The 13,591-nt window shown below is 39.7% G+C and overlaps 1 protein-coding gene across 1 annotated transcript in view; it reads left to right on the plus strand.

The window, feature by feature from the left end:
* The first annotated feature begins 501 nt into the window (after window positions 1-501).
* The window catches only part of dnah6 (dynein, axonemal, heavy chain 6), a 55,404-nt gene continuing 42,314 nt past the window's right edge, over window positions 502-13,591 (plus strand). Inside the window, exons 1-19 of the mRNA XM_086296995.1 lie at window positions 502-729; window positions 865-941; window positions 4,058-4,128; window positions 4,278-4,460; window positions 5,359-5,508; window positions 6,100-6,438; window positions 6,577-6,711; window positions 6,835-6,928; window positions 7,940-8,000; window positions 8,207-8,393; window positions 8,514-8,615; window positions 8,698-8,805; window positions 8,970-9,056; window positions 9,142-9,262; window positions 10,289-10,440; window positions 10,609-10,761; window positions 10,885-11,136; window positions 11,267-11,395; window positions 11,558-11,671. Coding sequence (XP_086153121.1) covers window positions 875-941; window positions 4,058-4,128; window positions 4,278-4,460; window positions 5,359-5,508; window positions 6,100-6,438; window positions 6,577-6,711; window positions 6,835-6,928; window positions 7,940-8,000; window positions 8,207-8,393; window positions 8,514-8,615; window positions 8,698-8,805; window positions 8,970-9,056; window positions 9,142-9,262; window positions 10,289-10,440; window positions 10,609-10,761; window positions 10,885-11,136; window positions 11,267-11,395; window positions 11,558-11,671 — 2,505 coding nt within the window. The 5' untranslated portion in view covers window positions 502-729; window positions 865-874. The remainder of the gene's footprint in view (window positions 730-864; window positions 942-4,057; window positions 4,129-4,277; window positions 4,461-5,358; window positions 5,509-6,099; window positions 6,439-6,576; window positions 6,712-6,834; window positions 6,929-7,939; window positions 8,001-8,206; window positions 8,394-8,513; window positions 8,616-8,697; window positions 8,806-8,969; window positions 9,057-9,141; window positions 9,263-10,288; window positions 10,441-10,608; window positions 10,762-10,884; window positions 11,137-11,266; window positions 11,396-11,557; window positions 11,672-13,591) is intronic.

A 13,591-nucleotide genomic window follows, 5' to 3' on the forward strand; every position in this document is an offset into this window, starting at 1 on the left:
ATGCTTTAAAAAAGTAAAAGATTTAACACTGAGATATTTGTGGTTTACTCAGTGTATATCTAACTGACATATGCAGTATGACAAGCTGCCAGCAGATGATCCCTGTAAAGGACTAGTACAATAGTCTCATGATGTCAGTATGATAAGAAGGACACCTCAATTCCAATTACATTTTGCGTAATAAATTAGGATATTTATATTCCGTTGAATTCCGTTTTCCAAATTTTGCCAGACATAATGGGACATAAACGTTGTTTTTACTGCCTTTTACTGTATATTTCATTTAACTCTTAGCTGTTATATGCCTGTTAAGGGGATGAAACTCTTTTGTTTTGCTCAGCTGTGGAAGAAGATGAACGTGTGGAGCGCTGACACCCTGTAGTCTCATACAAATTACACGGATGCTTGCAATAACTGCATATAGACCACTTTCACTCGAGGGCTGTGTTTGTAGTAAAATGCCAAACAAGGGACGTTAGGCTGCGTTGCATGCTGGGAAATAATTTTGTTGCTAGGAGACCGTAAACCTCATTCGGTGACGGTACAGCGCTTTGTAGCTAGTTTGACAAAGCTCTAAACACTAAGGCAGTTTAATTATTATTTTGAGAGAACAATAAGATATTCTGGTGCTGAATATTTGATTCGATAGCCTGCTTAAATACAAGGTGACTGCAATCACAACACTGTCATCAGGCATCAACGAAGTTGAAAACGTTTTCTAACTTAACGGTAGGTTCAGTACAGGCCAACTGTCAGTTCGCTTCGACGTTTTCCAGCGTTTTAAGTACGTGACTTTAGCTAGTTGCATCACACTGTGCACTTGCTTTTTGCACTTCCTGTCCTCTTGTCCTTTTACTCTCTCAGGGACGAGAATATGGACTCAACTGCGAGGGGCGCGCAGCCGATCCTCCCTGCCCAAAGAAGTGCTAGTGGCTCCCCAGGTGGGTACATCCATTATTCTGTTCATTTGTGTTCATACAGCGCCAAATCACAACAACCGTCGCCTCAAGACGCTGTATATTGTAGTGATGGGTCGTTCGCGAACGAAATGGCTCTTAGAGCCGGCTCTTTGACGTGAACGACGCGAGCCGGCTCCTTATCGCAAGCCGTCACGTGGGTTTTTTTTTTTTCTTCTTTCTCTCAGCCTCTCTCTCGCACTTTTTTTCCGCTTCACTCTGCACGCGAGCCTTGTGCTTTACGCTGGGCAGAGGGGGGAGGGGCGGTAGTTACACTCAGTAGCACAGGAACAGAGCCAGAGAGAGAGAAAGAGAGGCAGGGACAACAACATTAGAAAGGTATAGTAATCATCCACAACTATTTTCGGTTGCAGATGATAAAGGATTGAGAAAGTTTATTCATGCAGGTCCATATGACAGAGAATATGCATGTTCTTTTAGTTTTCATATTATAATTTATATTTAATTGTGTTGTGGTTTGCAGTGTTTTGTGTTTTTTTCACTTTAAATTTGTGAAAGGAAAAAGCTGAAAATTTAAATAGTTAAAACTTGAAATGTGAATAGTTGATTTTTGTATTATATGATTTATTTATTACATTTTATGTGGAGTGAATAAATAAAAGTATATTTACGGTGGCCCCTAGAGACAAAGCACATACAAACTTCAAATCACGTACGAACTCTGAAGCATGTACAAACTCCAAAACACGTAAAAACACGTACAAACTCCAAAACACGTAAAAACTCCAAAACACGTAAAAACACGTACAAACTCCGAAGCACGTAAAAACTCAGAAGCATATAAAAACTCAGAAGCACATAAAAACTCAAAACACGTACAAAAGAGAACAGAAGTGCTCCAGGATGCTGGGCGCAGTGTTGAGACTTTGTTATCTTGTGGCTACACAAGCCAGCAAGTACCAACGACCGGATTTGGTGTGTGGTAATAACAGGTAAATGAACTTTTTTTTAAATTATTTGAATATATATATGAGTGCCTGTGTATAAATACACAAACAATACACACATGCTTTCAATTGTGTAATTTAAGTGATCTAGTAGCTCTGCTTTGGAAGTTCAGTTCATGCTAGAAATGTGTTTTGGAGTTTGTACGTGTTTTGTCTCTAGGGGCCACCGCATATATTTATATATAAACATATATAAATAAAACCACTTGTTTTTATGTTAGTAATTCCTTTTGTGCATAATTTTATATTATTGTTAATAATAAATTAATTAAAGCAACAAAACAACCTGAAGAGCCGGTTCGGAGCCGAAAGAGCCGGCTCTTTTTAGTGAGCCGAACCGAAAGAGCCGGATCTCTAAAAAGAGCCGGAAATCCCATCACTAGTATATTGTACAGAGAAAACCCCAACAATCAGACGAATCCTTGAGCGCAAACACTTGGCGACAGTAGGAAGGTAAACTCCCCATTTAACAGGAAGAAACCTCCGGCATGACCAGGCTCAGGGAGGGGCAGCCATCAAGAGTGTGAGAGTGTGGGGAGTGAGACAGGACAAAACACGGGCTGTGGAAGAGAGACAATAATAACCAATGAATAAATGCAGAGTGGTGTATTTAAATAAGGTGAATGAAGAAGAAACACTAAGTGCATTGTAGGAAGCCCCCAGCAGCCTTGGTCTATTGCAGTATAACTAAGCAGGCTTCAGGGTCACATGATCCAGCGCTAAACATATGCATTGCAAAAATAAATTACAGTTTTTAAGTCTAATCTTAAGAGTAAAGAGGGTGTCTGTGTCCTGAATCCAAACTGGGAGCTGGTTCCATAATAAAAGGGTCTAAAAGCCTTAAAGGTCTAAAAGGCTAGTCTCCTGTTTTACTTTTAAATATCCTAGAAACCTACAAGTAAACAACCAGTCTGACAGCAAAGTCCTATGGTCCTATGATGTCTTTAAGATAAGATGGGGGGTGATTATTCAAGACCTTGTATGTGATCAGAAGGAGTTTAAATTAAATTCTCAATTTAACAGGGAGCCAATGAAGAGAAGCTAATGCAGGAGAAATATGCTTAATCTCTCTAGTGCCTGTCAGTACTCTCACTATAGCATTTTGGATCAACTGAAGGGGTTTCAAAGCTTTTAGTTAATGAATTACAATAGTAACAAATATTTCTGGCACAACTACACCTACTGCATGGAGAAGATAAGGATCTAATGACGCAGAGACTCCAGCAACACTTAAAAGTAATGAGAAACAACTTTATTAAGTGACCAACACATTTCGGCTTGTAGCCTTCATGAGGGTCATTGTAAAATGTAAAACAGTTTGTGTTTAAGTAAAAGCCAGGAAACAGAAAACAATTTCAAATGGATAATTAAACCTTCACAAATAAACCAGCTGACCAACTGACATTTAACGAGGTGGTATTGGTCATTTAGTTAAGTCACAGCCCAAGTCACAGCCTTCGATTCTGGACTAAACCATTAAAGATTAAAAGGGGAGGGAAAAAATCCCCACATGTCTTAACGTAATACATACTCAAAATTACACAGAAAGATGCAAATAAGTTAATATAAAGAATAAAAAAAGATAAAATTTAAAAGTAAATATAAGTACAGGAACATTAAAAGAGGAAGATGATGGAAAAATGTAGTTAAAAAATCAGTTGGTCAGTTGGTCACTGAATAAAGTTGTTTCTCATTACTTTTGCTTGTGTAGTGTTGCGGGAGTCTCCGCATCAAATTAATTACAATAGTTCAGCCTAGAAGTAATAAATGCATGAAGTAATTTTTCAGCATCACCCTGAGCAAGAATGTTTTTAATTAAAGGGATCTTGCGTAAATGCAAGAAAGCAGTCCTACATATTTGCTTAATATGCACATTGAAGGACATTTCCTGGTCAAAACTTCAAGATTCCTCCCAGTGTTACTGGAGCCCAGGTAATGCCATCCAGAGTAAGAATCTGGTTAGACACCATTTCTAAGATTTCTATCTGAATTTAGAAACAGGAAATTAGAGGTCATCTAGGCCTTTATGTCTTTAAAATTATAGTGAGTGACATATAACCAGTAAGTCTCGGGTAGTCAACCTCTTTTGCAAATGTTAGGAATAAGTTTGGTTTCTACTTGATACTGTCACAGAGCTGCTGCAAAAGCTTCCTGAACTACAGAAGCCCCCTGACCCACCAAAGCCTCCATTCAGAGATCCCCAGGTGAGACTTGGCTTATTAAGTTCAAATGGTAGATGGTATGAGATCCAGTTTACTGTATACCCAGTGTCATCCATAGGAGTTTTTGCTTATCCATAAAATAAATGAAATGATAGGGGCTTTTGCATGTCTTTTGCTTTCCTTAAATGTAGGGTGTGTTGAAGAGATGTGTAAAACGAAACGAGCCCAGTGTTCTACATTTAAAAGCTCGCGAAGAGATGATTTTTCCAGGTTGGTACACAGAGCCACAGTCATCTAAAAGTCTGGAGCAACGGCGCCGTGAAGTTATCGACCTAACTTCTCAGCCATCCTCTAAAGATGCCACTGACCAACAGGTATTAGACGATAATATGTATGAAAAAAGCCTACTATGAGCTTTAATTTGTATCATATTTGCTACATCAGCATTTGTGGCAATTTGTTGCTTAATACTGTGTTGTACAATTTATTTAGTTTGGTTTGTTTGGGGGTTTTTTTTTAGAAGGTGCCTCTTACAGTGATAATGTAAACGTCTCAAAACTATCAAATATTCACCTGGGATTAAGGGTTTAAGGGATTCATTCTGCCTGGTTTCTAGGCTAAAACTGTATCCAACTATGCATTGCTTCACTTTTTGGAATTGCATTGTCTGCACAAGGGGCCACAGGTGACCATATTCCACATAGCCAGAGTGTAGTGGCGCAAGAACAAGTCCAACCATTGGGCCTTTGATGGGTGTCTTCGCCCTCTGTCTCCCCACGTTCCTGTCCCCCAGTTTGTTTTCACTGCTGAGCTATCCAATAAAGGCATAAACATGCCCTATTTTATGAAATCATGTGAATGCAATAACTGAAAAGGAAGTCACTGAGGATGTATGTCATAGCTGCATCTACTAGGAGGCTGAGGGGTTATTCTGGTGGCTGCCAGTGTTTATATATTTAGCAGTACACGCTTTGAGTTTTTTTAATCAAATCCAGATGAAATATTAACACTCATTCTTCTACATTTTTGTGTGCAAACTTTGGCTTTCACCAGTTCTGCACTTTGGAATGATTTAGTATATTTCAACAGCTTCAACATGTTCCTTAAATAATTCAATAATTACAGCAGTTCAACTCAAACCATTCAGCTTTCAGCATTCACACTGCATTTTCTTTAGGAAGTTAGTCAAGCTATCGTTATAAATCTTTTCACATCCATAAAAGAATCAAACTGTTATGAGCTTATGCAGTTTTTTGCTTACCTTTAATGTAGGTTGTGCCAAAGAGGCTTGTGAGACCTAAGAAACCGAGTCTCCAACACTTAAAAGCCTCTGAGCAGTCATCCACACCAAAAGATCTGAAACAAAGGCACCATGAAGCTGTCCACCTACCTCCTCTGCCATCCACTAAAAATGTCCAACAGGTATGAGAAGTCAATAGGTATGATTTTAAAAAAGCTTGCCCTTTAAAATATTGTGTGACCAGCCCTTGTCTGATGTCGCAAGCATTGCACACACAGTACAGAAAGTACTCTAGTCTAGTATTTATAAGTTAAAGTTAGTTAAAGTAAATACTGTATCATAAAAGAGGTCCCTTGACATATTCAGGCAGCTTGATAATGTAGCGGTAACACTACACACCTTTGGAGTGGGAGTCGGAAGTTCGATTCCCACCCAGTATCCATTAAGTAAGGGTCCTGGTTAGACCCCCCATGCTAAAAACCAAGCCCTGGAATGGTGTGGCTACTTCTGCAGCCTGTCAGCAGCTCAGACGCGAAACATTTCACTGCGTATCATACTCTGTATGATTGTGTAGGTGACAAATAAAGCTTGTTTGAGGAATTTGTAATAATGGTAGCATATTTTACATTAAAAAGCAATATAGTGCTGTAGTACATCAGTAAACAATATCTATAGTGTACAGTGAATAGGTAGTTCCAAAATATGTCTAAAGCAATTTTCTGTCATAATTGCCACTATAACTGGAAAACTTAACTTCTCTCTTCTTTCCTCAGCCCTTAAAGGGTGTGATGTCAACCCCCCCTTTCCCAAGGCTTCCCATTAAGAGTTATATACAGTGGGACTATACTTCCAAATCTCAACTTAATGAGTACCACAGTACTGACTTTGTTTTGACTGACAGTCAAACTGTGATTTCGGAGTCTGATGGTGATGATGCAGGATTGCTAATTGTGAAGCGCTGGGAAAAGAACGTATGCAAGCTGCGATGCATCCCCTTCTTTGCACGCTACAGACTATGGAAACCTTTCTATGTCTGGCACAGAAATGTTCGTGCCAACAAGATGACTTTGGCCAGGGAGTCACTACAAAAAAATTTGTTTATTGTCATCCCGGTATGTGTATGTACAAACTGAAGTCTGTTTTTAGTGAGCTCTAAATATTTTCAGAGAGAGAAAGTCTTTGAATTATACAGATTTTAATAAAAGTGTGGTTCTTTTATCATGTTCTTTACATTTGTCTATGTTAATCAGAATCTAAGTCCTGCACTGATGGATATTAGGAAAATGTGCTGCCAACTTATTGAAACAGGCTTCTGTCACGTGAAGAAAAAGTATGCATACACACTGCAGGAATTCCAGGACAGTAAGATCAAACAACTACAAGAGGTGCAGTTGTATAAGAACTTTTCATATATATATGTGTATGTGTATGTATATACTGATATTGTCTGTTTCATTACATTGGTTATAAGGTTATTATTACATTATTGCTTTCTTTCTTATTATCAGGCATACAGCGACCTGAAGGGGTTTCATGAACTAGTAAAGGAGGAGACAGTTTATACCTGTGGCCGCTACTTGATGGATGCTAAAGCTCGTGTTGGTGCGTACATGATGTGGATACTGTTTAAGACACATGCTGGTGGCCACGAACTAATTGCCACTGTGGCTATATAAGCCACATAGGTTAACCTTGGCTTGAAGACCTTTCTGAGCAGGTTGGAACTGGAGAGATAGTCTCTTCACTCTGAGAATCTGGGTTACAATGTAACCAACTGTTCTCTTTCATCTCTCTGTCTTACATATTTCATATGTAAGAGTCCATATGAACTCCATGTGTCCATAGGCTTATATGGACTCTGTATAATTCAAAGACTTCCTTCAGTGGACTCTGTAAGACACCATGAGAAAACCAAGCATATGCAGCTGTTCAGGCAGTTCAGGCATTAGGCTAGACCCCTGCTAGCCACATGGGCACGGTCTGGGCCTAAGTAATACACACACTTACCATGGCCACCCTCTATAGGCATATTTATTCCACAACTTAAATAGGTGTCATCCACTGGGCTAGCCATATTCTGTCTGGGAAATGTGCTGGAGTAATTTGGGTAACAATCACACGTCATATACTTAATGTTATACAGGTTCTAAAAACTATGGGTGTGATGCAGTTTTCTGTCGCTGCGACTGTTGAAATGTGACTCTGAGAGTCAGGTAGCAATTGCCAACAGCACAATGTTTTTTTGTAACTGTCTGGTGAGTTGGGTAGGATGAATGAAAGCAGCCTGACTTTTCCTCTAACTGGCCAGATTTCACGTGGCAAAAATGGCTACGACAGCAGGTTGGTGAAGCACCCAAGCTTTTCACTAGTTTGTGTAGGGGGAGACAACAGCCATCTCTGAAGAGGTCGGGGTGACCAGCTCTCTTCTTACAATTTAAGCAGACATGCTGATGTTACGCACACTACACGCATTATAGGTACTTAAAGAGTATCCATGCTGCGCTGTGGGGATGTAGGTTGCAGAGATAGTCTTGACACAATAGAGAAAGTTGATTTGTATATCCAGATGTAGATCACAAAGTTCAAAGCCTGTTCATGCTCGGTTTGTCACAGAACAAGAAAAGAAGAACGCATCAGGGACCAACATGTCTTTTTTCTTCAACCACGTCATCCAGTGGGTGCATTTTATTTCTGTCTTTGCTTCCCAAAATGTAATATGTTTTCTGTATTGATTTGTATATTAAGCATACTGTACTTTTTTGTTTTAATAACAAAACACTCACATAAGTAAATAAGCAAAATGGCAAAAATACAGAACAGATAATCATGGCTCAAGCACATCTGTCACACTAACGATGTCTTTGTTTCTTACCTGCCCAGCTTTGTTCGACTTGTTGACTATTTGGTTATCACCACCTTGCACAGCTGTGCAGTGATTGCAGTGGATGAAATACTGACTCTCCTGCAAGTGCAGGCAGGTCCAACACCCAGCAATGCCATCATTCAAAGCTGGACCCTTGACTCAGACGCTGCCACTGACTGTACTGAAAAAGAGATGGATGAAAAGGTAGGGGAATTATTCAGTACAAGTAACTGTAAAAATATTGCATTTATTTTTGTAGCCATGAGAAATCGAGATGTCAAGAGAACACATTCTTGTTTATGCCAATATATGTATCTTCATCAGACTATTGAGTCAGAAGCTCCTCAATTCCATCCTGTATTCATGTCTGAGTTGATCCTGGACACAAACAGCTTGACTTATAAACCCTCTGAAGAGAACTTCTGGGTATGATTAGTTTTTACACTGTATAGTTTTTTTGTTTCTAATCAGAAAATACCCATCAACATTATGTTTCTGTTTCCTACAGGAGACTGTTGCAGATTTTATCAAGCATTTTGAGAACATGGTGACGTCAGTTAAGGATCTTACTAAAGATCCTATTTTTAATTCAGTGATTGAACCTCAAAGGGGTGAGGTTAGTGACGTTCTTCAATCTATTTCAACATATTTTCAACCTGCCTCATATTTATACTTAAAATTGTCAGATTTTTTGATATGATTGAAGTATTATGGTTATGTTGAATTTTAATTTGCAATTAATATGGGATTTTATTTGAATGTTTTATATGTTTCTGGAAGGTGGTAAATAAATATGAAAATGCACCCTCTTTGAAAGTTATCCTAAACAATGACGTCTACCTGCAAAGTTTAAAGCAAAGCATCCAGGTCAGTGTTTTTACTGTGTTGTTTTCGTACGGTCTCATGGCGTCCTGATAGCTTTGAACTGAGCTGATGTATTTTTCTCCTTCAGAGGTCATTCCAGATTGTATTTGCTGCTGCAAACGTGTACTCACACATGTTTGAGCACTTTCTGAGAATCTACAAGGAGAATGAAAGTTTGGATCTGGATGCACTGCAGGGACAGGATCAAGGTAATGTGCAGTACATCAGCATCAACACTGTTAGAGCTTTCTGTAAATTTCTGTGTTTTTTGTCTTTGTTTTGAAAAGATAAAGGTTTTATTTGTCAGATAGTTGGACACTTAAAAACAGCACATTCATGTGTTGTCACTGGGTGTATCGTTGAAATATGACAAATGTCCTCCCTCATAATATGCTTTTTAATATTTATTTAACTTTTGCATTGGTCCTTTCGGTCCTTTCTTGGCCTGCTGCTTTTCTTTAATGCGTTTTTTTGTTATGGAAATGTTTTATAGTTTACTGCCCAGACAGGATCCATATGACTCAGTGTGATTTCAATTGTGTCCTTACAAAACATATTTCATTTTGTCTTTTAATACTTCAAGCTGTCACCAAATTCACATACCTTCAGAGACCATTACATATTATTATTTCTACTCCATTAAGAAAATTATTATTCTCTTCTTGTAGCCAGCAGTCAGTTTGCAGCAATATTTTGTTTTAGCATATTCATTCCACTCTCTGTTGAAGCCTCTATATCTTAGATCATAGCTTGGATCATAGACCCCACAGTTTGATTGTTCTCAGCAAATTAAATTGTTCTTTACAAGTTTGGCAGAGTCTCTCTACAAGTAAAAGTCAGTGTACGTAATGATATGGATATGACATGGAATCTTTCTTATCACTGTAGGTTTAGGTAACAGTACAGGGTCAATCAATTGTTGTAGCCTATACTATATTGATTTTTTAAAACATTTTTTTCATTCTTAGTTTGATGGTTGTTATGTTTATTTTAGAACACCTTACATTATAAATGCTTTTAATATTCTTGGGAAAACGTTCGGTCTAAAAAAGCAAAATGGGGATATTGGACATGTTTCTGAATAGGAGAAAATAAAATAAAGTCACGAAGAATAATAAGTTAATAAGTTTTACTTGTTAACTTATTGTTCTTGTGGTTTGTTTACAAAAAGCAAAGAAACCACAAGATACATGTTATTTCCTTTTTTGCTGATAATTCTTGATTTTATCTCACAGATTTATCCTTCTTTCAAAAAGCGCTCAAGTTATACCCCACACAGCAAAAGGAAGCCGCGGGTATTCAGCAGAGGACACATCTTGGTTTACTGGTTGTGGACAAAGGACAGCTCAAAGAGAAGCTTGTGTCATCTTCCCTCCGAAATCTGGAGGTTAGGATTAGCCTATCTGCACATGCATGCAATACACTCAATAAGTTAGTCCACTAAAATGTATTTTTTTTCCCATTATTATTTTGTTTTTTGTTTTTCATCTAAATTTTACTCTTGATTGTTTTGGAAACATTTGGAAATGTTTTTGACCATAAAATGTGATTTAAGGTCATCAATCACATGCTCACCCAACTTGCTAAGAGGAAAGTAGACGCCATAGTGACGGAAGTTTGTGAGGCCGAAGTTAAACTAGGTTTCAGTCCTTCTACTACAGCTCAGCTGGCTGACTTTCTCACATTTGTGGATGAGATTCAGGAGAGGGTGAGACGCTCCTGTTTAATAATTAAATCCGATAAACCAATAAAACAGCAGCTTGTTTTCTTTTTCCTCAGCTTCCTTTCTCTGCTTTACTTGACTCCATATTTCCATTTTTTGTTTTGCTAGATTATAGAAATAAAAGAAGAGCAGAAATCAGTATCCAAAATGTACGATCTGATCAACATGTACTCAGTTCCCACACCACCAGAAGATCTTGTGAAGTTTGCCGCACTGGAACCCTTTATTGAGTCGTTAAGCTCTGTCATGCTAAAGGCAGTGCTACAGCGGAATGGTACTATGGAAAAGTTTTGCAGCTGCTTGCAGAAGGATATAAAGGAAATCAAACAGGAGGACATGAAAATCCAGCTTAAATTGCAGGTATAAAAAGATGATGACTTTGTTTTTAATTTTGTTGTTATTTTTCTTTTTAATAATGCTAACTAATGGACAATTAAAAAAAACAAAATACATTTGGTATAATTAAAAACTTGTGGATTTCAATGTGTAGGATCCACAAATTCTAGACATCAATGCTGATTCATCACAAGTGCATCTGCTGTTGAGGGAGATCAAGATTTCCATAGAAAAGCTACAGGCCAAAGCATCCTCCTGCATAGCCTACCAGAAGAAATTCAAGGTATTTCTTCTTTCAATGTAAACATATTTCATAGAAATTAGATCAGGCCATAACAGTTTCAATGTGTGCTAAAAAAAAAGTTGTTACTTTAATTTTGAAAGCCAAACTTCTGACCACCTGAAAACAACTTACTCTCCCATTCTCTGTTTTTAATTAATAAAGATGGAGGTGACCAAATTTGAGTCACTGGAGCAGCTGACGGCAATGTTCAAGCTAAAGCAGTTGCTCTGGACCTCTCTGGAGCAATGGGACCCTTTACAGAACGGATGGCAGCAGGTGAGGTGCAAACGTTTAATTCTATATCTACAGCACTGAAAGTAATTCTTTCACCACCTGCTCAATTTGTGAGTGGGCGCAGGGAGGTTTGGGGTCTTCACTCACCCCGGTTCTGTTAGCCGTCAGGGCTGGGGGGCTGGGAGGAGGTGCTGGCCGTCAGATTGGGGTCTGGGATGCGGGGCCTCCCTGCTACTGCAGATAAGGAGGTGGTCCGCTTGCCTCCACCCCAGAGAGAAGGGTTACATCTCCTGGGTCTAGGTGCGGCTTGCCCCTCTGAGGGCGGGGGTACCTGGACCTGGGATATAGAGTATGTTTGGGGAGTGCGACTATCTGTGCAGTGTCTATTTGTGTCTGTCTACACGTTGGGTGAGTGCCGAGTATTTGGTTGTGCATATGGGGTGGGAATGCACATCTGTGTCCGCGTACGCCTGTTCGTCTGTGTCTATATGTCAGGTTGGGTCTTAGACTCAACCTCTCTGGGTACATCTCAGGCCCTCTAAAGTACGGAGGCCTATCTCCCCTCACCACACTCCCTGCCGGTGGCTGATGCCCTCAGACGTTGGTGTGTTGGTGGTCCTTGTCGTCTGGGGCTGGGCGCTCATGTATGTACCGGCTCACTCCTGGTGGCCGATTGGCGGGGCCTGGCGCCTGTGGCCCGGCTGGGCCCCTTCCGGGGGATGGGATGCCCTCAGGCCTCTGGCCTCTGGGCCTGAAGCTCGGTCCTCTCTGGCACAGCTGGCTGCCGGCAGAGCCCGCGGGCACGCCACCGCAACCCCCTCTGGCCTCTGCTCCGTACCCTCATACCCTGGAAGACGGGGCTGTGGCTCCCCACACTCCCTAGCAGATCGTTACATGGAGAAACCTTTGGAATACAAGCATGCTGATCCACACAGGTGTGCACACAGGTGTTCACAGACGCGGACTACACCTTTCTTGGCTGCTGCCTCAAAGCACATTGTGCGCTGTCTATCTTGCGTGCTGCACAATATCGTTTAATATTTAGTATCTACTGTTATCTACTGCTAGCTAGTTTGTTGTGATGGTACTGTTTTTTATTATGTTGCTCTTTTTTTGTTTGCTTTCTCTTCTGTTTTTTTTTCTCCATACAGGTGATCCAGGTGTTTTGCTTGTTTTTCTTTCTTTCTCTCCCTCTCTTTCTTTCATTCTTTCTCCCTGTCCTATCCCCCAGTCATGTCTGTCCCATTTGTAGCAACCGAAAATAAAATAAATACATAATTATAATAAAGGTCAATCAAATGGACCAATATGGCAAGGCCATGATGATCCACTTGGTAAAATAAATCCGCTTGGCATCTTTCTTGGCCTTAAGACAACAATTCTGATGACTAAAGATCCAAACGGGACACAAAAAAAGAAAAAGAAAAGAAAAAAAAAGAAATGTCTGCAGTCTGAATGTCTGAACATACACTCACAAATACAAATGTTAAAAATGTGGAGCTGCTTTAAACCATTTTCGTGTCACTATATAATGAAATAAAAGCTGTCTGTATTTGACAAATATTACCCTGTTACCAGGATGACAGACAGCTAGTATGAACCCACAGAGAGCGTGACTTTTTGGAATTGAAATGAAAGTACTTTGACCCACCCACAGCTGAGCCGTGTCATAGAGGCCACTCTGTGTGTGAGTTTGTGTGTGTCAGTCCTTCATGTCAGCATTCATCAGTTTGTTTGTGACTGGCAGAAACTTTGATGGCAGCAGCACAGTTGACCATGAGTGGTGTCACAACTACCAAAGGCTTAGTTATGATTTTGACTCTGATGTGTCTGCTCCATCTTTCAAGTGCACTGATAAACAAGGACAAACTGGAGGAGCTGAAGGGAAATGTTGAAACATCACAAAAGGAAACAGCGAGAAGGAAGGCTGAAAATAATTTAGACAGAGCCTATGTTCCAGCT

The sequence above is a fragment of the Aulonocara sp. 'chitande type north' Nkhata Bay genome, linkage group LG6, assembly GCF_057382095.1.
Source record: "Aulonocara sp. 'chitande type north' Nkhata Bay isolate Kocher_YH1m ecotype deep benthic linkage group LG6, A_spYH_male_GT1.1, whole genome shotgun sequence".
NCBI lineage: Eukaryota > Metazoa > Chordata > Actinopteri > Cichliformes > Cichlidae > Aulonocara > Aulonocara sp. 'chitande type north' Nkhata Bay.